At 45.5% G+C, this 25,175-nt stretch overlaps 1 protein-coding gene across 4 annotated transcripts in view; it reads right to left on the bottom strand.

Annotated features, from left to right (window-relative positions):
* Positions 1-25,175, bottom strand: part of arhgef9a (Cdc42 guanine nucleotide exchange factor (GEF) 9a) — a 38,938-nt gene that overhangs the window by 7,277 nt on the left and 6,486 nt on the right. For 3 of the 4 annotated variants that reach the window (XM_079268791.1, XM_079268790.1, XM_079268789.1), the window contains 7 exons: positions 8,722-8,901; positions 8,046-8,135; positions 6,811-7,011; positions 4,582-4,761; positions 3,928-4,160; positions 2,761-2,890; positions 1,148-1,279 (listed from right to left, as the gene is read on the bottom strand). In XM_079268791.1, coding sequence (XP_079124917.1) covers positions 1,148-1,279; positions 2,761-2,890; positions 3,928-4,160; positions 4,582-4,761; positions 6,811-7,011; positions 8,046-8,135; positions 8,722-8,847 — 1,092 coding nt within the window. In that variant the 5' untranslated portion in view covers positions 8,848-8,901. The remainder of the gene's footprint in view (positions 1-1,147; positions 1,280-2,760; positions 2,891-3,927; positions 4,161-4,581; positions 4,762-6,810; positions 7,012-8,045; positions 8,136-8,721; positions 8,902-25,175) is intronic. The other variant, XM_079268792.1, reaches the window with a different exon arrangement.

The raw sequence follows: 25,175 nt of genomic DNA, 5'->3' as shown, positions 1-25,175 counted from the left end.
GAAAAACATCCTCATCTTGACCGTTGCCTTCGGGACCAAATTACCAGCAGCCACACTATCAGGTCAAGGAAGGTAAAACAAAATAAAAAATAAACAAGAACAGGAATCTTTTAATAAGCGCGCCGAGACAAATCTGCATCCGTGTGCTGATAAGGAAGGGATGAGCAGGAAAAGATGGAAGGCTACATGCAACGTGTTACTTACACACCCCGAGGGCTGAAGTGGCACATGTTGCACTGAGGACGTGTGGAACAAAGACTAAAATCTACCATTCAGTTCTTTATTTAGTGGACCAGAACCGCTAACACGCACGAGGATCTGCAGACATTCAGAGTTCATTTCGGGGCGTCAGAGATGTTCGACAGGGATAGAAGTGAGTCGGTGGGGGTTAGACACTATATCTGTACGTCTTTGTTAGTTCCCTTTGTGTGTGTGTGTGTGTGTGTTTGTCCGTGTGATGGTGAAAGTATTTCTCCGCTGTGTGTACGCGTGCGTGTTGATGATGCAGCTCTCCCGCCTCTGTGTGTGTGTCGGGCTGCATTCGCGTCGTGTCTCTGTGTGCATGTATTGTTGGGTCTAGTCGAGCGTGAACATCTGTGTGACAGGAGAGCGCAGCCTCGGTGCATTAGAGCCCGAACTACCACCGCTCCATTTTGTGAAAGGTGCCGAGGATTTGACCGCATTCTTCGCCGAGGGCGGGTGCGTCTCACGGCGCCTTATGTAATCTATTGGCGGCTCTCGAGTGCGGTTGAGGAAGTCGCGTGGTCTTCGAGCGTCTCCGTCACCAGCCATTTCAAGAACACAGGCCGAGGGCGTGTTTCAGCTTTTCAGCAAGTAGGGTCGTCAAAAGAAAATAAAGGAAGGAAGTGAACAAAGAGAGAGAGAGAGAGAGAGAGAGAGAGGTAGAGAGAGAGAGAGAGAGAGAGAGAGAGAGAGAGAGAGAGAGAGAGAGAGAGAGAGAGAGAGAGAGATAGAGAGAGAGAGAGAGATAGAGAGAGAGATAGAGAGAGATAGAGAGAGAGATAGAGAGATAGAGATAGAGATAGAGAGAGAGATAGAGAGAGAGATAGAGAGAGATAGAGATAGAGAGAGAGATAGAGAGAGAGAGAGAGAGATAGAGATAGAGAGAGAGATAGAGAGAGCCTACCTTCTTACAGAGAACCAGCTGGTGATCAAAGAGGAAGAAGACTCGCTGCTGGCTGCGTCCATAGGGCTGATAGATCCATGACAACTCCCCAGTGTAGATGAGCTCCGAGCTCCTGTCCAAGATATCGTCGCCCTAGATACAAAGACACACACACACACACACACACACACACACACACACACACACACACACACACACACACACACACACACACACACACACACACACACACACACACACACACACACACACACACACACATGAAGAAGACACTCATAGGCACAACCGTGCACTATGACGCAACTGCCAAAAGATAGAAGTTCCAGCAGACAGTAAAGATCAGTTGACTCATCATGGTCAGTGGCTCTCAGCATGTGAGAATAGTTGTACAGTGTCTCCTGTGGCTCATAGCTCGCTCAATAGCTAGCTAGCTCAATAGCTAGCTAGCTAGCTAAAAAGTCACGTGGCCTAACAGTACTAGTTACGAAGCTTTGAGATGGCGTATCGGCGGTACGGCTGCGTTTCTTTCACTGCCCGTCTAATCTTCCTGTTCAGCTCCATAACAGCTCCCCGGCAATACGGCCGGAGCTCCAACTGCAGGTTGAAAGGAGACTGAAGGAGTCTCCGGTGAACCTGCATGTCGTAAAATGTTTGTCTGTTTTTACGGGGGATCCGGCCCGATGACGGCCATTAAATATATATATTGTAAATATATAGAAATAGTCAATCATCTTGCTGATTGTCTCTTTGTCGGGCTGCCCTATCTTAGTCGATTAGTTTCGTTTAGGTCTTAGTCGACTGAGATTTCTTTATTTACTATATTGTGTGCTAACAAGATTGTAAGAGTTGCTTTTGCTTGATTCTCTGTGAAGGAACTCAGTTTTACAGATCTGTCAGTTAAATCAAATAATCGATTCGTCTGCAGAATCTCACGAGTGTTAGTCGACGAAGGATGTCTTTATTCACTCTAGTTGTGTGCTAATGTAGGTCACACAGATACATCAGTATTAATGTGAGACTGTTACATAACCATGTCAAAGTTCCTTTCATTCTCTTTGCGCTTGGACTTGCTCATTTTGCTCGATCCATCTCAAGAGGGCAGCCATTTAAAAGCGTGAGTTTAAAGTTGATCCTGGATCACATTGGAGTTCATTGTTTTGGTGCAACAGAATTAAACTAGGTTTAGAGTGAAAACCAAACTGACATTTAAAGAGAGGTTTCAAGTGAATCCTTGATTTTAAGCTAGTTTTAAAGTTTGGTGCAACGAGATTTAAAGTTAACCCATGATCTAACAAAAAACGCTATCATGTTGCATTATGGGATATGTAGGATCCAGCATCCGGCTATTCCTGTACTAACCATGGCATCAATACCCCCCTAAATATGACTACGTCACAAATGTGTCTCATCGCCAAAGACTCGACACCATTCTAACTTTTAAAAGTCACTCCTGATTAGAATAAATCACGCGAGACGTAAATTAAGTAAAAGCTATTCCGTCCCTGGGCAACATCTGCGACGACGCAGATGGACTCAGCAGACCGGAGCAGATTCTGCCAGCAAAACAACATCAGATGCTTTGAAAGAGTTCTGCAGTAAACACATACACATACCTCCCAGTCCAGAACAGAGGCTTGCCACTGGGCGATCTTGTCGATGTTCTCCAGCCTCCTCTTCCTCTCGTTTATCTGCTGAGTGACGTTCCGCATTACTGCCAGTGCTGCTGCCACGTATCGATAATCACTACGGACACAGTGTATACATAAGTACTTCTGGGGTGTTAAAGGGTACAGTTATAGCTCTTGGAGTTTGGCCACCCATTAAAAAACAAAACAAAAAAAAAGGACATGTGATGTTGCAGCAGTGAACGATACAGAGTAGCCTATTTAAGGACTGGAGTTGTAAATTCAAGTAGCAGCAGTAAGTCCGCTGGAACACAGTGAAAGTAACATACTTCCATTTAATTCTAATCAGCCACTTTCTCTATCCACAGTTAACTCTCACTGCGTCTATGCTAACTGAGCTGGATTTATCCCTCTGGCTTAGATATGCAACGGATCCAATCCTCACTTTGGAAGATAATGCCTGCTTGTGTGTGTGTGTGTGTGTGACAGAGAGCAGGCAGATTCTCTACAGCTCCAAATAGTCAAACACTGTGATCTGGCAGGCAGCGCTAGCACCTGTCCCTCTCTGGCTGAGGACGCGTGCTTTGTCAATGACCTGGAGCTGGCTGAGACACGCTGAATCACTCTCGCACCATTTTTTTTTTCCTGTCAGATCTGGATGCTCTCGTATCTGCAAATGTTTACTGTGCTTCTGTGCGGCGCCTGCTGTGTGTGTGTGTGTGTGTGTGTGTGTGTTGGGCATGTTGACGCTCGTACGTCTGCCAGCGAAAGCCCAAATTCATATTTAATCTGCAATCTATTCATAGCCAGTCGTTCTGTGCTGTGATCCTACGGCCGTGTATTGAAATGAGGACGATGTGACATGATGATGAGCAGCAGTGTCGTCGTATACATTTTCGATGCAACTGAGATTCCTTGATGAAATGTCCCCCCCCACACACACAACATTCACAGAAAGCTGGCAAAACTGTGCAAAATAACATTTGTTTCACTTCATGCATGGATAACCACCGCTTCAGTAGAACAAACCCAACACCTGCAACGGCTGCAAAGCAACACAATACATCTGGAACAACAATGATGCATCGGTAATGCCATCAAAAGCAACACGTTCATATCCAGATTAAATGTGACTTTGGACAAAGCGTACAGTACCTGTGCTCCAGCGCCGTGTATTTGAGAAGCTCAGCCAATTGGAGTGGATATTTGCAGATTTTCTGGACAGGGGTGAGCAAGAAGCCGTCTATGGCAATGTCAATCATTTGCTGGAGGAGGCGACAGGCCTCGAAGAAGTGCTGGTACCTGCCGTCCCTCATCAGCTTGCTCAGCTCCATACAGGCATCCAAGTGGTTGTTACAGTATTCTGAGTAGATCCAAAAACCATCTTGCTGTAGATTAAAAGAGCAGAGAGAGAGAGAGACACAAGATGAGAGGGGGAAATATGAAACTAAATCCTCTTTTTAATAAAACATGCCGGGGAGAAGAAGCGTGCCAACATGTGCGGAGGAGCAGCTCCGGTCGCTAAAATTTTCATTAGAGCTGGTTTTCTTTTTCGATGACTTAATTATCTCATTATCTTGAGAAAAACTGTTTGCTGGTGACTTAATTACAGCCACAGCTTTACTCTTATCTCCAGATAACGAGATTATTAAATTCTGATCTTGAGATAACAAAACCCAACAAAAATAATGAGCAATTACGGCTGCTCTCAGCCGGACATCAAGTTTTCTCAAACCCGTTTTTTTTTCTGTGTTGAAATGAAGTGCGCTATAAAAGGGAAACACTAGAGAAAGCCCGATTTGAACTCACGTGTTCTAAAAAGCACGGTCCGATTTCAGAGAGGTGGGGGTCGTCTGTGTTGTACTGTTTCTCCAAGTCTCGAACGAAGCCCATCTGGAAGCGGAAGATGTCCTCGATGTTCCCAAAGATGACCCTCAGTTGGTCATCGTTGAACATGTCCACGCGCTTCCTGCACTGGCGCAGGTAGCCCTGCAACAACAACACGGGTTACAACCACCACGAGGCGTTCAAAGACGATGCGGTTTTAAGTGCCGGGGTCATAAAACTGCTGAAGAAAAAGCCCGATGCAGGCCACAGCTTGTTACTTCTCATCACTAGTTTTGCTAATTCTTTGTAATAAACATCTGCAGTCACTGCTTGAACATAATTCATTTGAATCAAAATTAACTGTAACTCCGAAGCTTCTGCAGAGTCAAAAACAATTTACTGCAGGTCGAACTGTGGCCTCAATTTCAGTCAGTCCAATTCTTGTGGTTAATTAAATGCCCCGAAGCTTCGGCACTTTGGGAAAAAGGTTTGCCGTGAGAGGTCTTTGCTGTTTCACACTCCACCGCCCAGAACACTCTCCGTTTATGAAACGCCAATCATCAAAATTAAAAGCTGAGAAAAGGATCGATAGCGCAAGACTAAAATACATTATTATGATTATGAGATGGGAAGCTTCTTTTAATCATAGAGCCCTAAGTGACGAGCCATTACAGTCAGGGCATGTTCATCAATAACCAAGAAAAAATACAGTTCTTAGTTTTGATTACATTTTAAAACCCTTTACTTTTACTTTCGTGACAGTTTGGAAATAGTTATGACAAAGTATCATTTTAACATGTAATTCAAAGTATAACCCATTGACTGGCTTGTCCACATCTGTTTTGAATCAAAGAAGTCTTTCTTGCCCGTGCTTGTTTGTACCAAACCTGAACCTGCTGGGTAATCTCCACAGGCGATACGTGTGAAGGTGAAATTTACGCTTTATTGCAGCTATTTTTAAACATGAGGCTTCACCCGGATTACAGACAAAGGGTATTCAGAGGGTTGAGGAAAGATGGTTAGATAAGCAAAAAATCTGCACTCGAAAATCTTGCCCACCCAAAGTCATCATGCAGGTGTTGTGTTCTGTATTCAGACTCGACCTCTATGTATCTAGCACAGAGGCAACGGCTGTGCTGGAGACAACATTTTAGAAAGAACAGTATTATGCAATCTTACTTTAACTCACTTGTATTTTGGGGAATTTGTCTCTATATTATGTTTTTTTACGGTATCAGCAGGAAGACAGCTGTACTGTTACTGTTGGCAGTAGGACCAACAGACAGTCATTTGATTACAACGATGGTCTTTTTCCATCATGTATAATAATAAAGTGCATATCTGGAAATCTTAATCTTAATATCAGTTCACATTTACCTAATACAACATCATTAATCTTGTATTCCCAGAGATTCTTTTGAACCAATTATCACGTGGCACTGCTTCCTCTTCACTTTTGATTTGAACATCAAGTCGGGGACAGAAGAGCAGTTATTATTAGCTGCTGTCAGATTCCCAAAGTTAAAACCCTTCCATGTTAGATACAAAAGTTTATATAATAAATACTGTGGCTGTGCTGTACATGCATACATGTACATGCAAACCCAGTTCCGTATACATAACTAGACTTGTGAAATTCACTATTGGTGGAAAACGTACATTGAAAAGGAGTTCACAGAATTTCGGAGTTTTTAAATATATTCAAACGTTCGATCATAAATAATCCGTACAGTTTTTAGATTTAGATTTAACTTTGTACGCGTCATGTTTCTGAGTCTTTATAAAAGGCTTGCCATGCGAAAAAAATGTAACAAATGGCGGGGCTCTTGTTTAATTTGATGAGGTGCGAAGTCGAGCCTGTCACTTCGGCATGAATCATAATCACAAATTGAATGTGGACCAGATCGCTGCTGCCACCACTGTGTACAATCGACAAATCGTGTCTTCTTATCTAAAGAAGAGAGAGAACTATTTTTGGACTGTTTTGATAACAACAGAAAAAAATAAAATGTCTTGACTAAAAGTGTGAATGTGGGAGTGTTAAGAATTCATACTAGACCCTTGTGCAGCATCAAACAGGCTGCTTCTTCTCACACGCCTTCCAGTTCATTCAGCTCCTTTGCGTTTACCTTTCCTATTGTCTCTCTGCTGCTAAAAGCAAAGCCCTGGAACAGCAGTGGATGTATGCGCGTGTGCGCACGTGTTTAGTACCTCACAGATGTCCTTGAGGTGTTTGATGTAGTGCCTCTCCGTGCTCATGATCTCGTTGATGACGTTGGCTCTCATCTGGTCTCGGTTCTGGAGGGGCGAGCCCAGACACAGGCAGTCATTGGTCGGGTCCAGGTGCCCGTTCTGCACCTCGCTGGTCCTCTCGGCTGGCTCCCCTCCCACGTCCTCCTGGTTTACCCACAGCTGAGTGCACACACAGAGCCACGCACACACACACACTTGAATAAAAGAAATGTGCTCCGCCATGTCATGTGTTCAGAGTATCAATCTGACGGGAAAAAAAAGTAAAAGTAAACAGACACATTTAGGTATTCATATCACAAACCTTTGCTGTAGAAGTGGTACTACTCACACCTCATGAGCATGAATGCACACACACACATGTGAACACACATCTCACACACACAGAGCTTCATTCAGAGGGTCTCTGGTTCGTTTGGACAGTGACTGTTGGTCCAGCTTTTCAGAAAGGTGAGGGACAAACTGCCAAACACTCCAGAGTTTAAAATAAGCCTCTTTCTGAGCGTGGTGCCCCCCCCCCCCTGCACATACGCATGCATGTACACTGGCACACAAACTCACACGTTCCACACACATGCATGCACTCACCGACACCCACACACGCACAGGACCACATACATTGTGTGTTCCCACTACCGCTCATAGAAAGGGACACGTGAGCGTGGTTTCAGATGTCCAGCGGCCAACACCTGATGACACACAGTTTTTGCCAAGAAGAACATCAAAGAACCCGACGGGTAGAACGCCAAACACAAGATGAGGAATGCAGCGCCACAGACAAGCAGAGTGACGGGTGGTGGAGCACTGAGTGCAGGCTAGAGCTATGGAGCGCAGCGTACAGACTGAGAAATAGTCAGAGTCAACAGTAAATGGAAAAAGGTTAATGATCCATATTTGAAAGAGAAAACACCATGAATATTGAATCATGATTCCAGAATCCATTTGATTCTATGTGAACACATTTGCAGAATTTTGAGTGCAGGCCGCTCAGGAGACATTTAACATTACTTTACTCTTGACTCATCAGTTCTGCCTCTCTATCGGCCCCGCTGAGGATGATGTGAAAACGTCACGGGAACGTTAATGTTTCGGGTAATGTCGTGGGGTACGTTGCGTGGACAGACTGGAGCGGGGCGGGTGGGCGGGCAGGCTGGATGGGTGGGTAGATGAAGCTGGGGGAAAAAAAAAAAACGCACCTTTGACGTGGTGTTTTGGAACCGTGGAGTTGCTATGGGGTTGATATAGAAAACCTGTTTTGTTTGGGGCTGAGGAGGGTGGGGTTCCACCTTGGAGAGAGAGAATGACAGAAGAGAAAGATACTTTTTGGTTGACAGTCGGTCAGCCTGTCTGGCCTGCCCTCTCAGGAGTGAAATATGGAAGGGTGGACAAGTGGGAATGGCCATGAGGAGTGTCTGTGGGAGGGGGGAAGGGGGGAGGAAGGAGGAGGAAGGAGGGTCTCCACCTACAACAAGGATGCTACTTCTTCCTTCAGAAAGATAAGTAAGAGAAGTATGGAACAAGCTGCAGTAGCTGCATCAGACCTTTGTGGGTGAGATATAATCACGATGTCAATTTAACTGGGTTTCAAGGGTAGCTACTGAGGTTGATGCCAAACTACAAAAAGGGGCTCATCAGCATCTTTGTTTTATTGTCCCTGAACACCCAAGGCACTTAGCGAGCAATTCTCAGATCTCCTGAGTGTTATGTGTTCTCTAAATAAAGCATTATTCAACAGTGTGCATCTGTGTGTGTTTCGTGCACGTGTGGCAGAATGCTCGTGCGTGTGCACCTTCCTCAGTGTGTTCATCAGCTTGTGTGCATATGTTCAGTGCGTGTGTGCGTGTGTTGTGTCTATGGTCGCAGCTAACTCACCCGTACGAAGCTGGCGGGGAACCATCCTTCCTCCTCGTCAATCTGGCCCCACCACCAGTCCTTGTTGGAGGCGTCCAGCACCTTGATGACGTCACCGGCCTTAAATGCCAACTCCCGGTCCGCCATGGTCACATGGTCCCATACCGCCTCAGCGTTGACGATTGAACCTCCACTTATCAACTGGAGAAAGGGGAGGGGAAAGACAGGCGACACCTTATGAGCTTTATTTTCATAACTGAAACAGTTATGTCGAGCACCAATGGATATTGATCCACGTGACCAAAAAAAAAAAAAACAGCATTTAAATCAAATTTAAAAGTGATTGTAATTCAGCGCTCAGCCTCATTTTGGCCTAAATCTATGTGAATCCTTGTTGTGAAACCCACTCAGATTACTAATGGATGCAAATACACACCCTTGAAGCCAGGGCCCACTGGCAGCTTAGGGATTGCAAATAGAACAACACAATAGCCGACACAGACCACAGCACATCACAACAAAATACGGCAACACACACACACACACAAAAAAAAAGGCAGAGCCATTAGTGGAGAAACAACACGGTGTTCAGAAGCACAGCACCAGTCTCCACACAGCGATGGTAATTAGCCCATTATGACATTAGAATAATTACATGTGTTGATGTAATATAAATGCTGAGGAGCAAACAAATGTGAAGGGATAATCTCCCTTCCTTCATGCTTGTTCTGTTATCAGCCGCACGGTCTTTGACAACACGGAAGGATGACTCATCAAATCTTTTCTATTGGTTTTGGCGTCATGAATAACTAATGTGGACATGATGCGACGCTGAAATAAACGTTTCAACTGCGCAACTGGTGCGCATGCACACGAGCGGAGTATTATTGTTGTGCGCACGCATCGGGCGAATAGTGCGTGAGGACATGGAGGCCTGTCAGGTGATCAGTATTCTTCAGGGGATCTGGAGAGGCTAAAGGTTGTTCTCATTAAAGGACAGCGTTCCTGAGGAGGAACCTGATTCTCACATCATCCATCTACTAAACAGCCTCACCATCCATCACGCTGAGGCTGAGCTCGGTGGCCTTGAGATGAGCTAAAAAATTTGTTTTTTTTAAAAACGCAACACAGGTGCAGCCACGCTTTTACCTTCATGTGCGTTGAACCCCTGTATGCATCTGTGGCACAGCTACAACTGCTTGTTCTGATTGTTCTCTCCAAAGTAGTGTTGATCAGCATGCTCCAGTCCAGAGCTAACCATGCATCCAGTCCCTGGGGCTGTGGGCAGAGCAGCCAGCACCAACCAAGCCTGACAGGAGCTGCTTAGGCTCGAAGGAGTTATCAAAAGGCCCGGAGATGTCACATGGATGGACGTTAAATGACTTCTTTACTTGCATTCAAGGCTTCTGCGAATTAATATTGAGCTACTGTTGCTTTCTAAACGGACCTTGCTAATGTCTTCTTTTTTCCTTCCATCCTTTCATGATTGCTTCGGCTCTTATGAAATGAAATTCCTGGATGGGAACAACCTTTTTAAAATGCACCTCATCACTCCAGCGCCAATATGCTATCCCACCTAAGGTGCTGATGCAGAGTGTTTGCAGGACGGCAGACTGTGTGTGTGTATGTTTGTATTCCATCCACCCCCCCCCCCTGAGGATCCAAGCTCTCAGACTCAGCAGCTATGTTGCCCCTTCAACCTGTGGACTCATGTCTGCTTCCCTGGTGGCTTACTGAGACAGCTACAGGGGATATAAGCCAATCAGGGCAGAGGAGTGAACACGGGGAGGGACGTCCATTCCTGGGAAGGGAGAGAACAGCCGTCGTCATGGTGACAGATGAGGATGCTTCACTGACACTTCAGGATGCAACCGGAATATTTCCGAATTTAGGAGTGAGTGTGACCACTGAATATCTGCAATATCGCTCTGTCATTGAAGATTAAAATGTTAAAATGCGATGTCAATGTGAACATCAAAGGAACACTGTGTCGGCTTCTGCATGCAGGGCTGAGATCAAAGATCTCCTTGAGAAGCCTGATTCAATCAGGTAAGGGTTTGGAGCTGGGGGGGGGGGGGGGTAGCAATACATCTCAAAGCTCTCCACTACAGGAAGAGAGGAGGATCACCGCAGAAAACATGTGTCACGCTGCCATGGAAACAGCACCAATGAATGAATAGCACTCAAGAAGATTTACAAAAGGAGTCTGATTCAAATCAAAGAGTCCACAAAAAAAAAAAAAAAAATCCAACACAGTTAGTAGAAGGCAAATCTTGACCGCCACCATCTGACACCGGGACCTGTGCCTGAAACACTGAGGTCCGTCCTGCTTCTCGCTCCCTTACTGTGTCTGCTTTCCCTAATCCACCCCCCAAGCGTCCAACCCCCATGCTCCATGTCCACTCCATCTTCTGCCCCGTTCACTCCCAGCTCAATCTCTCCAATCCCCATCAACCTGCTGTAACACAGCCGACAGACAGAGAGAGAGAGACAGAGATCCATTCACGGCCAATGTTCCTCCCTGCTCACTTCTCCCCTTCCCCTCATCCCTCCATCTCCCTAATAAGATCAGCGCTGCCCTCTCCAATACACCCCCCCCCCTACATGTCTGAATAAATTAAAAAGCATTACATAATCAATCTCCCCAATCCCAAGCCTTAGCACAACCTCACACCTAGCTTGATCGAATGGCACACGGTGAACACACAAACAGAGAGGAAGTCTTGCCACAAAACTCCTCGTTACCTGCGTGCCGATACCGGCTGCGAGGACCTGTGTCATCATGATGGTTACACCGCAGTTACAACATCAAAGATCAAAGGGCGAAAACTGCAGCCTCTAAACCGCAAAACCTGTATTTGGGTCAACGCAGATGAATGCAGTGGAATCCATCCCTACACACGGAGACATACGGCAACGCTCTCGGTCTCCCGTTCAAGCAGGCTGACAAGGAAACATGTGAGAACAGAAAGAGGATTCACTCGCTTATATCATCTTTGCAGCACAACACATCAGCATTCACTGCACTGGCAGCTACACTGCATTCCAACATCCTCCTCTATCTCTAGCCGTAGCACATCTGCACCAAAAGCACCTACAGCATCCCCGAGCAACACACACACACACACACACACACACACACACACACCTTTAGCCAGCCTTACCATGTTTGTGACATGAAACTGCTCAGAGAGTGTATGCATGGAGAAGTCCGGCTCACACAATCATGATAGTTAAAATCTCTTTTTGTTTTGGGAAGAGGTTCGAGGCGGTGGTCCTCCCGCAAGAGCCGAGCCTGCGATGTCGAGTGGCAAGGTTGCCGTATTCCAGCAAGAGGCTTCTCTCGCCGACGCACTGAGTGAGTCTCGCGGTCCGTCCTCCCTGTGTCTGACAACCCTGTTATGTAATACACTTATACCCCGAGTCTGGGAGCCAATCAAAGATGCTCTGCCTAAAACCGGTGAGAAATGCACTCACATCCTCTCACACACGCACACACACACACACACACACACACACACACACACACACACACTGTGGTCTCGCTCGCGCACACCATCCGCACATTGACACTTCTGACTGCACAGCATTTAACGGCACTCTATTTGAAGGCACCTGCCCTGGAGGGATTACAAATGTGTGAACACTCGGGGACGTGTGCACGACTCAGATTCAAAGAATATATGGATAACATCCACCCCCGACACACACACACACACACGTGCAACCTAACATGTGAATACACATTTGTAACTAGCACTGAGTTATCACCGCTAGCCACCTGAGCCATAGCCACTGCAGTATGCAATATTAGGATGCAGTGTTTACAGTCCTGTGGGGGTCCCCTCCAGGAGGGGTGTTTATGCGTTGATGAAGACACACACTACACCAGCCCACATGCCACTGCATGTGATGGAGCTATTCATGTCTATAATGAATGGTCGCCAATCACTTATTTCTACACCTACAGTACAACATTTACCACTTAACGAGAGACACACACACACAGAAGAAACGCTCGGCACTTAGCTCTGAGTGTGAGAGAGCACACATACAGTATCTTCTAAAAACCTAGCCAGCCTATACCATCACTATTTATAGGACTGTCATTGAAGGCTCTGGGATGGGCTTTTAGCATATCTATTTCTGACATTCATTCAACATTCATGACACCGGCCTCCAATCCTTTATTAGATTATGCAACTGAAAGTGGGGTCAAAAAAAGAAGAAGAAAAGGAGCTTTTTTTATCTCCCCCCTGACATGCCTTTGCACTTGGAGGACATTTCATATGTAAGAAATGTGCATATTTACTGATACTTTTTCATCATTGGACACTGTTTAGTGACCAGGCGTAACAATGTGCCGGCTGCAATAAAACAGGTGCCACATTACAAACGTAAACTGGAGAAATGTGAATATTGTAGGGCTGTGAAATGGGAGCTGAGTTTAGCTGCATCTAAAATGGGGGAAACCTGGAGTGACGGAGGCCCTCCTTTATTAGGCCTAGCCCTGCCTGCTATTGGTTACTGCTCAGCTGAGATTGCAATGATCCTCCAGAGTCCTCCATCTGCAGCAAGCTCTCACTCAGCACCCGCTATTTGCTACAAATACCCCAATTACTTCAGTGGAGAGAGATCCCTGCACGGCTATCAGCTGCCATATTGTGGATGTGGCAGTGGATCACATTAGGAAAACAAGAGCTGACGCAGCAGTAGGCTGTTGGTAAAAAAAAGAAAAGAAAAAGAAGAAGACCATCAGATTCATTTTCCCTCTAGAATCGAATGAGTATAGAATTAAATTAATCCATGCGCATAATCCACAAAATACAACATGGAGGAGAGGGAGATCGACGTAGAGGAGAGGGGGGGGGGGACATGTTTATATGCGGGGGGATATGAATTTCCAGTCACCACAAAAAAAAAGGCAAGAGCATCACAGATCTGTATCCGCACAACTACGACCACCACCACCACCACCACCAGACAACACTAGCTATCACAAACGGTGAGAGGACACAAGACACAACGAAGGATTGGGGAGAGGGGTGGCGGGTGGGTGGGGTGGGGGGGTTAACAGAAATACATTATGTTGTACCAACGTCATTCATTTCAACGCGTAGCCGCGATGGAGCGCCGGGTGTCCCCGCTCTCGACCAACGCGCACTGCCTGTCTCTCCTCTCCTGTGCGAAAGTGCGCTGCGCTGCGAACCGGGCCCCAAGCGCAGATCCATTAACGAGTACCGAGGATGAACATCAACAGCACGTTCACAAGCACCAGAACCGCGATCACCGTGAACACCGCGCAAGTCTGGACGTCCAAGGCCATGATGGCGCAGCGCTGCGGGCCGATGCTGAGATGCGCTCTCGGGAAGACGGGGCGGAAATTCAGCCCTCCACGTCTAGACGCGTAGCCTCGAAGCCACGGAGAAATCCACCATTACAGCTCAGGCAAGAAATGACCCAAAAGAAAAAACGGGGAAAAAGGAAGAAAAAGAAAGATGCCTCTACGCTTCTTCACAATACGCGATGTAATTCATAAAGGCACGGGAAGGGATGCATCATTCCTCACCATCATCATCGTCATCAGTCTGCACCGCGATTTCTCCCCGCTAGTCAACACCTGCCGGTGCTTTCGCCTCTTCCCCCCTAAACCGACCGACTCTCAGGCCAATAGCTTCTCACAGCAAACAAGAGGGAGGCTGTGCGCAGGCTGTTCGCAGCTGCCGAGCCGCCTTCCGGTGAGTGGGGGGACCAGAGAGAGATCGGCTGCGAGGCTGAGAGGCGGTCCTGTGTTAATGCTGATCAGCGCTCCGCCACCAGACTGCCGGCTTCAGCCATCACCTACAGTCAGGGGGGGGGGGGGGGGCACTACATGGACCACAGAGGGCCAGAATCATAACCTCATTAATCTCACCGTCTAAAAATATCACGGCGCCGCGCTGATTTATCATTTGTCATCAACGGGGGGCCGCGATGGAAGGAGGATGAATGTCAGAACAACGGGCGCGCGCGCTCCTCAAAGTGATCACCGTCTCATAATTGTATTGGCGCGATGTCAGCCGTTTCTGCCAATTTGTCCGTGGCCACGCATCAATCAGATACAGTGTGCCCAGTTGGTCTGATAATCGACCCCATTTTTCATTACTGCTGGCTGCACCGGACCAACAAGCAGCAGGCACGTGAGGGTGCCATCCACAGGCAATCGAGAGCAATCTCTTCATGATTAAAATGCATGTTAAAAAAAATGAAATAAAGGCAGTTCTAGATCTAATCATGTCATCCGTCACAAAAGTATGATGAGAAACATGTGAGGCTATTTTGGGGAGAACAGGGGCACGAGAGGGAAATGTTTAGTACTCTCACTTGTAGCCAACAAATGTTACATTCTCCTTCATTTATGAAATAGTCTGAACTCAAATTCACATTTTTTTTTTCCCATGGAAAGAATTGTGATGAATTAAGACCAGAGTTAAGACTCACAGGTCACCCTTTCATTTTATGTTTTTTTTTCAGCAAAATACACACTCATGTACACTTTGAAAATGTCTTTACTGGAAAATACCCACATCTTCTAAACTCCACACGGCCAGCAGGCTGTCTGTTGTAAAATGTGTAAGGCTCAGCCCGAAGACTTGATAAAGCTCCTCCAGACCCACAGGAGACCTGCATGGTTTTAGCGGTACTCCCTGTGACTTCAAAACTGATGTGTGAAATCAGCGAAGCTCCCATTCAATTTACACTTTATATTATTGTGAGACCAGGCGGCAACCTCCGGTTCTGAAAAGTGAAGCAATTGCAGAAGTACCTTGAACTTGCATTCTCTCTTCTGGCCAGCAGGGGGCGACTCGTCTGGTTGCAAAAATAAGTCTGATTGTATAGAAGTCTATGAGAAAATAACTCTACTTCTCACTTGATTTATTACCTCAGTGAACATTGTAAACATGAGTTTATGGTCTCAATTGCTAGTTTCAAGTCTTCTTCAATTCAGCGTGATGTTCATTTAGTAAATGATGATCCATTTAGAGTCAAATAGACCATAATGCAGAGTATGCTTGAGGGCGGGGCTGCCTTGTGATTGACAGGTTGCTACCAGAGCCGTATACGGCGTCTCTACCACAGAGTCACTCCTGCGCAGACAAAATATGGTCACTTCTGTTCACTGGTTGCAAAAAAAACCAAGATGGCGACAGACAAAATCCAAGATGGCCGACTACGTCCACTTCTTGTATTCAGTCTATGAGTGAAAATGGGGTCAAGGGCATTCTAAGCATCATGTGGATACATTTAATAATCATTTTAATGGTGTATGCCAGGGATTCCCAAAGTGTGGTGCGCGAGCTGCCTCCAGGGGATGCGCGAGAGGAAAAATGTAATGGTGGTCTAATGGTGTAATAATTAATATTAAATATAATTTTCACAAAATAAAAACATGAATGTAACAGACTGTCTCATGTTTGTCGTTCTGGTGTTGACGATGATATGTCCCTTGAGGGTTGCCGTAGCGAAGGCGCAACCCCCGCCTCTGGCCAAAGGAGAAAACAATAATAAAGAGAGTAGCCGTGGGCTGATACAAGATGTCTAATCTCCCGACTCCAGTTATTACTGTATGATAAGTGCCCTTATACACGAAGCCAAGATGCTCGGTTACATGAATTATAAAATTTCCCTTGTAAGATTTAAATTTAAAATTTAAAACGTACAATTTAATAAATAAATGCACTTCAGCTCCTGCCGCCAGACTGTCTTTTACGTATACTAGCTAGCCTAGCTTGTGCAGCTAACGTCAGCTAACAGCTAACTTCATTCATTCAGCAACATTCATGCAAATATGATAAACTGGCTGAAAATCTGGGAAACTGTCAGGTGGGACATCTGAAGCTATCAGTCATAAAAGAGGAGAGGGAGAGAGAGAGAGAGAGCGAGAGAGAGAGAGAGAGAAAGAGAGAGAGAGAGGAATCGGAGGCGAGAGGAACGGAGAGGTGCGTTGGGGAGAGACCGGGAGAAGAAATCGAACGGGAGTCAGAGGAAGACGGAGGAAGGAGGAAGGGATAGCACAGACAAATCGGGAGCACATCGGCCCATCGCGGAGTCAATGTAAAAAAGAGGAAACAAGAGTGAGCATCAGACTGGGAAAAAAAAGAGGAAATATGATAAATGATCTGTGTCTGGGCTTCACCTGGATTGCCAACGCAGATTGCCCAAAGCCACAGTGCGTGGTGTGCAGTGAGGTTCTGGCTAACAGTCTGAAGCTCTTATTTACGTCGCCACCTGAACACCAAGCATTCCAGTGCAAGTCAAAAGCCCCTTACATTGTTTATATCGAAATTGGAGGAGTTACAAAACAGCCCGAAACAACTGCAGTCTCATTCCATGTGTGGTTGATTGTAAATTAAATGTGATAATCTGCCTCTGAGCCTGTGCGTGTGTGCTCGCCATCCTGATTGCTCTTTAAAAGTGACGCCTTGTGTAACTGAAAGTTATTGAAACTTTGTTGCAGTGTTTCAGGCCGTTTTCACACCTTCAGTTTGTTTGCTTTGTTCTGATTCAGGGATTAATATGATACAATGTTGCCCCTTTGTTCGGTTTGTGTTCACACTGCAACATTTAACAGCGGACTAAATATTGGAAACAAATGCCACGCGCGAGCAAACTGTTCTCTCATTGGTCCGATTTCTATGCGCTATAAATAGGCTCTGTTGCTTCTTTTTTTTTAAGATGTGGGGGATTGGGGGTGTGTGAACCCGGTCGGGATGTAGAAGGGGGTGCGCGGCCTAAAAAGTTTGGGAACCGCTGGTGTATGCTATTGTGTGGACACATTTACACAACCCTGGATTCATGCACTTCAAATACAGGGAGGCAAATGTCCTCACAGTGTGGGTGGGCCAGTGAGAGTTCACATCCTGGGTTTTGCACAATGGATTCCAACTGGTCCGGAAGAAGTGTCCCGACCTCATTACCACCTTTGAGGTGCCCTTGAAGCAACACGGTTAACCTCAAACTGCACCAGTGGAGCTGCTCAGTGTCCCACGGACCAGAATGCGGTTTGCAGAGGCGGCCGCCAGATGTGAAAAATGTGCTACTGTGTAAATGCGGAGCAGGACATGATCTGAAATAAAGCACGGGGCTCAGAAAAACTGAACTCTGAACAAACAAAGGTACAAAAAACACGCCAAACCTCAACTAGAGGGTGTGTATCTAGAGTCCTCTGAACTAAACACACACTCATTTGTGGAGCAGGAGAATATATTCAGGAGCGCCGAGATTTGCCCAGTACTTTGGGTGAATCTCATTTCCAAGCCCCCGGGAAAAGTCTGGTAATGCTTGTAATCATGTGATGCCCTGTGCCCAGAACGGCATTATGACGTACCCATATTGAACCAAACAACTATAAAACAGTAACAATTTCCTGAGCGTTCATGCAGCACACAGTAAAATAAAATCACCTCTTAAATGTAACAACCAATATCATTTTGCCCAATATCATTTCAAAGGTCACGATTGAGCTGTATGAAGAATCACTCCCTTGAATGAATCATTTTTATTCACAAAGTAGCAGCGATCCGGCCTTGTAGCAGCATGAACTCAAGTTGCAGGTTGCTGTTAACAGTCTGGTCACTTAGAGAGGACAGATGCTGCAGTCAGCTTGAAATCAGGCCATTTACAACACACTCGAGCAGCAACCCAGCTTCATGGCAGGAACAAGGTGTCGAAATGTCAGTGAAAAACTGATCAAACCACAGCTGCCATTCAATCTGCTCAATATGCTCCAAACTGTCACGTTTGCACTGGAATACAGTGAAATGAACTCACTGCAGTCGCTGCTAGGCTTGGTGTTCTTTTTTTTTTTTTACACCCGGGGAGAACAGAAGCAAACTGTTGCAGGTTGATATCTTTTGGAACCATTTGTAACATACTGAGAATATGGATGGATACCAGAGAAGTGGGTTGTGCTTCAGGACTGTTCCTCAAAGTATTTTGGGTTTTATTCCGCCATGAAACTGCGGTTGTAATCCACATTAACCACCGTGACTCGGTGCAGACGACTGCTGAAGTTCTCCACAAAGGGAGCGAGCTACAAACCTTTCACCTTTCAAACCAACAGGAGGCGAGTGTTTGGTATTCAACAGCTGTTTTCCTTTAAGGCTCAATCGTGTGAGTGACGGGACAAAATGTCTCCAGCTCCCTTCTAGTGCGCGTGTCTGCCGTTGGCATGCAGGCACGGCATTATTTTGGCCTCGGTGTCGAGATGAACATCGTATAACACAGAAAGCAGCATGCCCGGTGCCTGTGGCGCTTTTCCCGGTGCCTGCGCCTCTCGTTGCTGGCAGGTTGTGTGAAGACGGCACAACATGAATCAGTTCAGCTCAGTTCGAGCCACCACCCAGCCAACCATCCAACCCCCCCCCCCCCTTCCAAACTACACTCCTGTCTTCACATTCAGCCTAGAGCTTCGAGAAGGATCAAAAGACCCAGAGAATGCGTTTAAAAGAATAAAACCGTTCGAGTGCACTATAGCAGTATTTTTAAAGACATTAATAATTTCCGGGGCACTCTCTCTGCACATACATGCTGATAAAAGCAGTGGCTCCTGAAAGCCCGGGCTTCTTTCGTGAGCCGCCGTACGAGGCATCGCGGCTGAGATATGACAACCGTCCTCAAACGGGCTTCTTTCTTTCTTTTTTGTCTTGCTCTGTGCTCGTGTGTTGTGAAACGCAGAGTGAGCAGATTATGTAAGCCTGCCCTACCTCTGTGGGCTCCCACTCCAATCTCCCTGACATTTAGACAACAAAGGTCACATCTGAAAGTCTAAATCTGCACAGACACCAATGCTAATATGGTCATGCATATACAAAAGAGAGGGGGGGGGGGAATATCTCCCACCGGCAGAGAATCATGTGTTGAATAAGACTGAACTTCAACTTACTGTGTTCTGGCTGTGTTCGGGCTGGTGTGGAGTTCTCCTCCACACCAGCCCTCTCTTGCCTCTCAGTCAATGAGCTTGTAGATGGCTTCAATTTTAAAGTTAAAAATATTATTGATGCCATTGCACCCACTAAAGTGAAGGTTGTCTCGGGTAAGCAAAGATCTCCTTGGAGAAATGCTACGCTGGTCAAAATAGAGAAACGAGAGTGTCGGAAAGCTAAGCGCAGGTGGCGAAAAACTAATCTCCAGGTTCACTGTGACGTCTATAAAGAGAGACTTCGCAATTATAATTTGGAACTTAGAAATGCAAGGTAGTCATTCTTCTCTGACATCATAACCAAAAACAAGAACAATACACGCGCCTTATTTGCTACTCTCGACAGGCTAACAAACCCTCCAGTGTCGGTAGCTGCTGAACTCCAATCCACCTGGGCATGCAATCAATTTGCCTCCTTTTTTACTGACAAAATTCAGAAAATTAGACAAGCAGTCAGTGCCTCCACATGAACCACAGGATATGTGTTGTCCCGATCTCTGAATAACATCCATTCAAATATCATGACACCATTTCATTCAATCGACCGTAGAAGCCTAGAAGACATTATACAACATCTGGAGTCATCCTCCTGCTGCTTGGATATTCTACCAACACACTTTTTCAAAAATATTTCAAACTGCATGACCACTGATCTTTTACAAATTGTAAACACATCCCTTCTCTCAGGTGTCTTCCCACAAGCCCTAAAAACTGCAGTTATTAAACCGCTCCTAAAGAAGGTTAGTTTAGCAACGATGAAAAATTATAGGCCAATATCAAACCTCCCATTTTTAAGTAAAATAATTGAAAAAGCGGTTTTCCAACAGCTGACCAACCAAATAACTGCTTTGATGTTTTCCAGTCAGGCTTTCGACAGCACCACAGTACTGAAACTGCTCTTGTTAAGGTTTTAAACGACATCCACTTAAACATAGACAATGGCAGAAGTTCAGTCTTAGTGTTACTGGATCTCAGTGCTGCATTCGACACGGTCGACCATGCCATACTCCTAGAAAGACTAAACATCTGGATGGGACTCTCTGGCACAGCACTTAACTGGTTTGAATCCTACTTGAAGGGCCGAGAATACTTTGTGTCTGTAGCTGATGACACATCAGAGCTGACTAAAATGACATGTGGTGTTCCCCAAGGTTCAATACTGGGGCCTCTTCTGTTCAACATCTTACATGCTTCCACTAGCTCAGATTATGGAAAGCAACAAAGTGTGTTATCATAATTATGCAGACGACACACAAATCTACATAACTATGTCACCAGGGGACTATAATCCCATACAAGGGCTGGGTAACTGCATTGAACAAACCAACAACTGGATGTGCCAGAATTTTCTTCTGTTAAACAAAGATAAAACAGAAGTAATTGTTTTTGGTACCAAGGACGAACAATTGAAAATCACCGCTCAGCTTCAGTCACTGATGTTAAAACCCACAAACCAAGCCAGAAATCTAGGTGTAGTTATGGATTCAGACCTCAACCTGAACAGCCATATCAAGACAATTACAAAATCAGCCTACTATCACCTGAAGAATATATCAAGGATTAGAGGACTTATGTCTCAACAGGATTTGGAAAAACTTGTCCATGCATTTATCTTCAGCAGACTGGACTACTGTAACGGTGTGTTTACAGGTCTCTGTAAAAAGTCCGTCAGAAAGCTGCAGCTGATTCAGAACGCTGCAGCTCGAGTCCTCACTAAGACCAGGAGGGTGGACCACATCACTCCAGTTCTGATGTCTTTGCACTGGCTTCCTGTCCAACAAAGAATTGACTTTAAAATCCTACTGTTGGTTTACAAAGCAGTGAATGGTTTAGGACCAAAATACATCTCTGATCTGCTGCTACCTTATGAACCATCCCGACCCCTCAGGTCGTCTGGGACCGGTCTACTTTCTGTTCCCAGAGTCAGAACTAAACATGGAGAAGCAGCATTCAGTTTTTCTGCTCCACATATCTGGAACAAAGTCCCAGAAAGCTGCAGGTCTGCTGAGACCCTCAGCTCATTTAAATCAAGATTGAAGACTTTTCTGTTTGCTGCTGCCTTTAATTGAACCACATTCAATTCATATATTAATCAATTTCCTGCATTTCTGCATTTTACTACTGCATTTTATTTCTTGCACTGTTTTTTAATGTTTTAATGAATGTTCTTAATTGTTTTGAAATCTCCTTTTCTTTTGCCTTATGTTTTGATGCTTTTAATGGTTTTATGTGAAGCACTTTGAATTACCTTGTTGTTGAAATGTGCTATACAAATAAACTTGCCTTGCCTTGCCTTACTGTACGTGAATAGCGTGCACAAACGAGCACAGCTGCAGGTCAATCAATGTGACTCGTTTTCCGGACTGTCGTCATTATGAGGAATAATGTACGGAAATGTAAAGCTCACAATTCTGAGCTTCTAATGGTTAGTATTTACAGCAGGTATTACTGTGTATTGCATAGCACACTGTGTTGTGCATTAATGTGTGAAATGATTTCATCATATAATAGGCAAGCTTGCACCGAACCCTTCCGTTTTCCCAATGGAAATTAATGATGACATTGAATTAATGAGCGCAGATAGAAATCTACAGCACATGTCTGGATTGTGAGGGCTTCATCCCACCCGTCCATTTATCAATTCTTCCTGCCATTTATCATGCGAAAGGCTCCAGAGTAAAAAAAAAAAAAAACAAGGGCACGCAGAGCTTTGCAGATCCCTCTGTTGTGTAACGGTTCTGTCTCTGATCTACACAACTAGTGTGTTTGTGTCCCTTAAAGGGGAGGTTCATTCATCAAATACCTGACCCACCTCAACTGGGTTCTCATACGAGGTCAATCCTCGCTGGCCTCCTCACCTGATCATGTAAAAAACAACATAAAAAATAGCTTTACATTTTTTAAATGACGTCCACAGTTCAGCTAAAGCTACCACGAGGCCTTCGCCGTCTGAATTAGCAGAAATGAATGTTGCATCTGCTGAAAGTGAGTCTTTTTGTAGTGTGAAACTCCCTCTACAACAGTAATACCGCGCGGTAATTTGGTCCAAAAGAGATTGTGAAGATATCCACTTCATTTGTCAAACTCAGACTGCTGACGTCTCATAATAACTTCAGCTACACTTTACAATTCATCTTTGTCTCGGATCTCTTACTTTGAAATTGCTTTTGCAGCCAGTGTGGACCAGAGGATCACATATGCATGTGGGCATGTGAGTGCTGTGTTCAGAGATGGGGGGGGGGGGGGGGGGGGGTATGAATAAAGTGAAGCTATCCTTTAATAATTTCGCAGATAAGCTTCATGTCGGCTTTCTGTCCTGTGTCTAAAAACCAACAATCAGGTTAGGGTCAGAAAAAGGTAAGAACGTGAACTTTGCTTTCTTGCTGTGCTCTCTCTTTATCACCAGGGTGTGACATAATGTCACTGCAGCCACTGCACCAAACTGGCAGGCCACGTTACCGTCTCACACATCAACCCACACTCGTGAAAATGACCCTGAACCTCTCCACACAGCAGCAGCTGCTCACCACCCGCTTGATTGGGACATTTTCTTCCCCCCACGAGAGAGAACTACCCCAGTGCACATTGGGTATCACGGTCCAAAAAGAGCCAAAGGGGAGACGATCGTCTGCAGAAATAGCAGAGGACGAGCTTAATGTCATCGGACTGGACCCTCTCCAGAACCTCGAGTGTGTCTCGATATCCTGTCAACGAATATCACAAACAAAAAAGGCACGGTGTGATTATAGTATTGCCACAGAGCACTACTTCCATCGGGGCAATATCTACTCATAATAGTTATTAGAGTCCTGGTAGGAAGCTACGCTACTTTAGGCAGTGGTCGTTTGCTCCCAATATTGGCATCATCCATCACTGCCACGCTGACAACCATGTGAGGAACAATGCTTGCACCTCTCACCTTTACACGAAAGGCGGTAAGATATACCGCACCCTCCCCTGTTTTTTACGCACTACATTAAGTCCGGCGCTGGTGGGAAGTGCACGAGTCAAACTCTCTCACTTTAAATCTTGACATTCAGCTCCTCTCTTTCTGCAGGTTTCCTTTGAATCTCTGCATATGCAATGACTACTGCAGGACGTCCACTCGTTATACAGCCAGATAGTGTAGAAATAGAACGAGTCGGATGAATTCCACAATTCTCCTTTGTGTTTATTTGCTGGTCTGAGAGCATCTCTGTGGCTCTACTCTGAGGTCAGTATACGTTGACTCTGTTGGCCTTTAGCCAGCAGGCTCCGCCTTCAGAAAGTCTCTCCCCCGAATATACCGACTATACATTTCAGTGGTGGCGAATGAATCTGTTTTGTGGTCAGTCGGTATTTGGCTAATAGGAGGCAAAGCCCACCACACCCATTTCCCCTCCAGTCTGCTCCAATTCTTTTGTTCCCCTCCCGTCCCCACGGCAACCACACTGACTTCCTGCTTCCTCCCGGGCCTTCCAGCCACGAAGCGCCCTAAAAATAAACCGCTGGACTTCTGCTGAACGCTGTTTTTTTCGTTCAGCTCGATTAGTGTGAAGGCGAGTCAGTGGGTCAGCGCATGGAGGGTTTTTAAGAAATAGTGAGAGATGGATGAGATAAGAGAGGCAGGTCGGGCCAAGCGGGGTGGAGAAATTAGGGTTACAGACATCACCAGTGATATCAGCATAGTCCTACTCATTCAGCCTTCGTACGAACAAGGCCGATGTATGGTATATGAAGTCTGTTGCGGAACAAAAACAGGCTTTTGAAGACAAGCTTGTAGAGGAGAAACAAAAATGTGAAGCTAGTTTAATACACGTCTCTCCTGTTTTCTACACATCTGTGACAAAAATGTAAAAAATAAATAAATAAAGCAGCTACCTCCCGGACAAATTAACATTTACAGGGCGAGAAGAGACCCTTCTCAACTTCGTGCCAAAGCGTTTTTATGGCTACTTGGATAATTGTAATTTATTGTCTGATATATTAACTGTGCATTAATCGCTGAAAGCATGGAGAGCTCCACCTCTACCTCTATTAAAACTGCAAAATGCAAATGATATGGGAACCACTGGGGTGAACTGCCAGTGTTTGCTAGCAGTGCACACTTCCTACGAGGTGTTATGGCAATGGTTCAAGGAATAGTGCAACATTTTGGGGAATACATTTGCTTCCCTGTTTCTTTAATCTGCACAAAAACCAAGGTGTAAAATCGACCACATTGTTGTTTTTTACGAGGAGTTATGTACAGCACCGTTTCCTGATCTGGCTAGCTGTCCCCCCCCCCCCATTTCCAGTATTTATGCTAAGCTAAGGTACTGGCTGGTAGTGTCATATCCATCCTACAGATATAAGAGTGGTATCAATCTTCTCATACAACTCGCAAGAAAGTCTTATCATTTTACTGGAATGAATTTCATCCTGAGTACCTATTTTCTATTTTTTTGTCCCTCTTCTGGCTCCTTTACATATCCATTAAGACCGGCAAACTGAAATCCCTGAAGCTCGCCAACTCTTTGGTGACGGTGTAGTAAGT

Source organism: Melanostigma gelatinosum (assembly GCF_949748355.1).
Source record: "Melanostigma gelatinosum genome assembly, chromosome: 5".
Taxonomy (NCBI): Eukaryota; Metazoa; Chordata; class Actinopteri; order Perciformes; family Zoarcidae; genus Melanostigma; species Melanostigma gelatinosum.
Note: the sequence above shows the minus strand (reverse complement) of the source record. Positions and strands in the feature narration are given on the sequence as shown.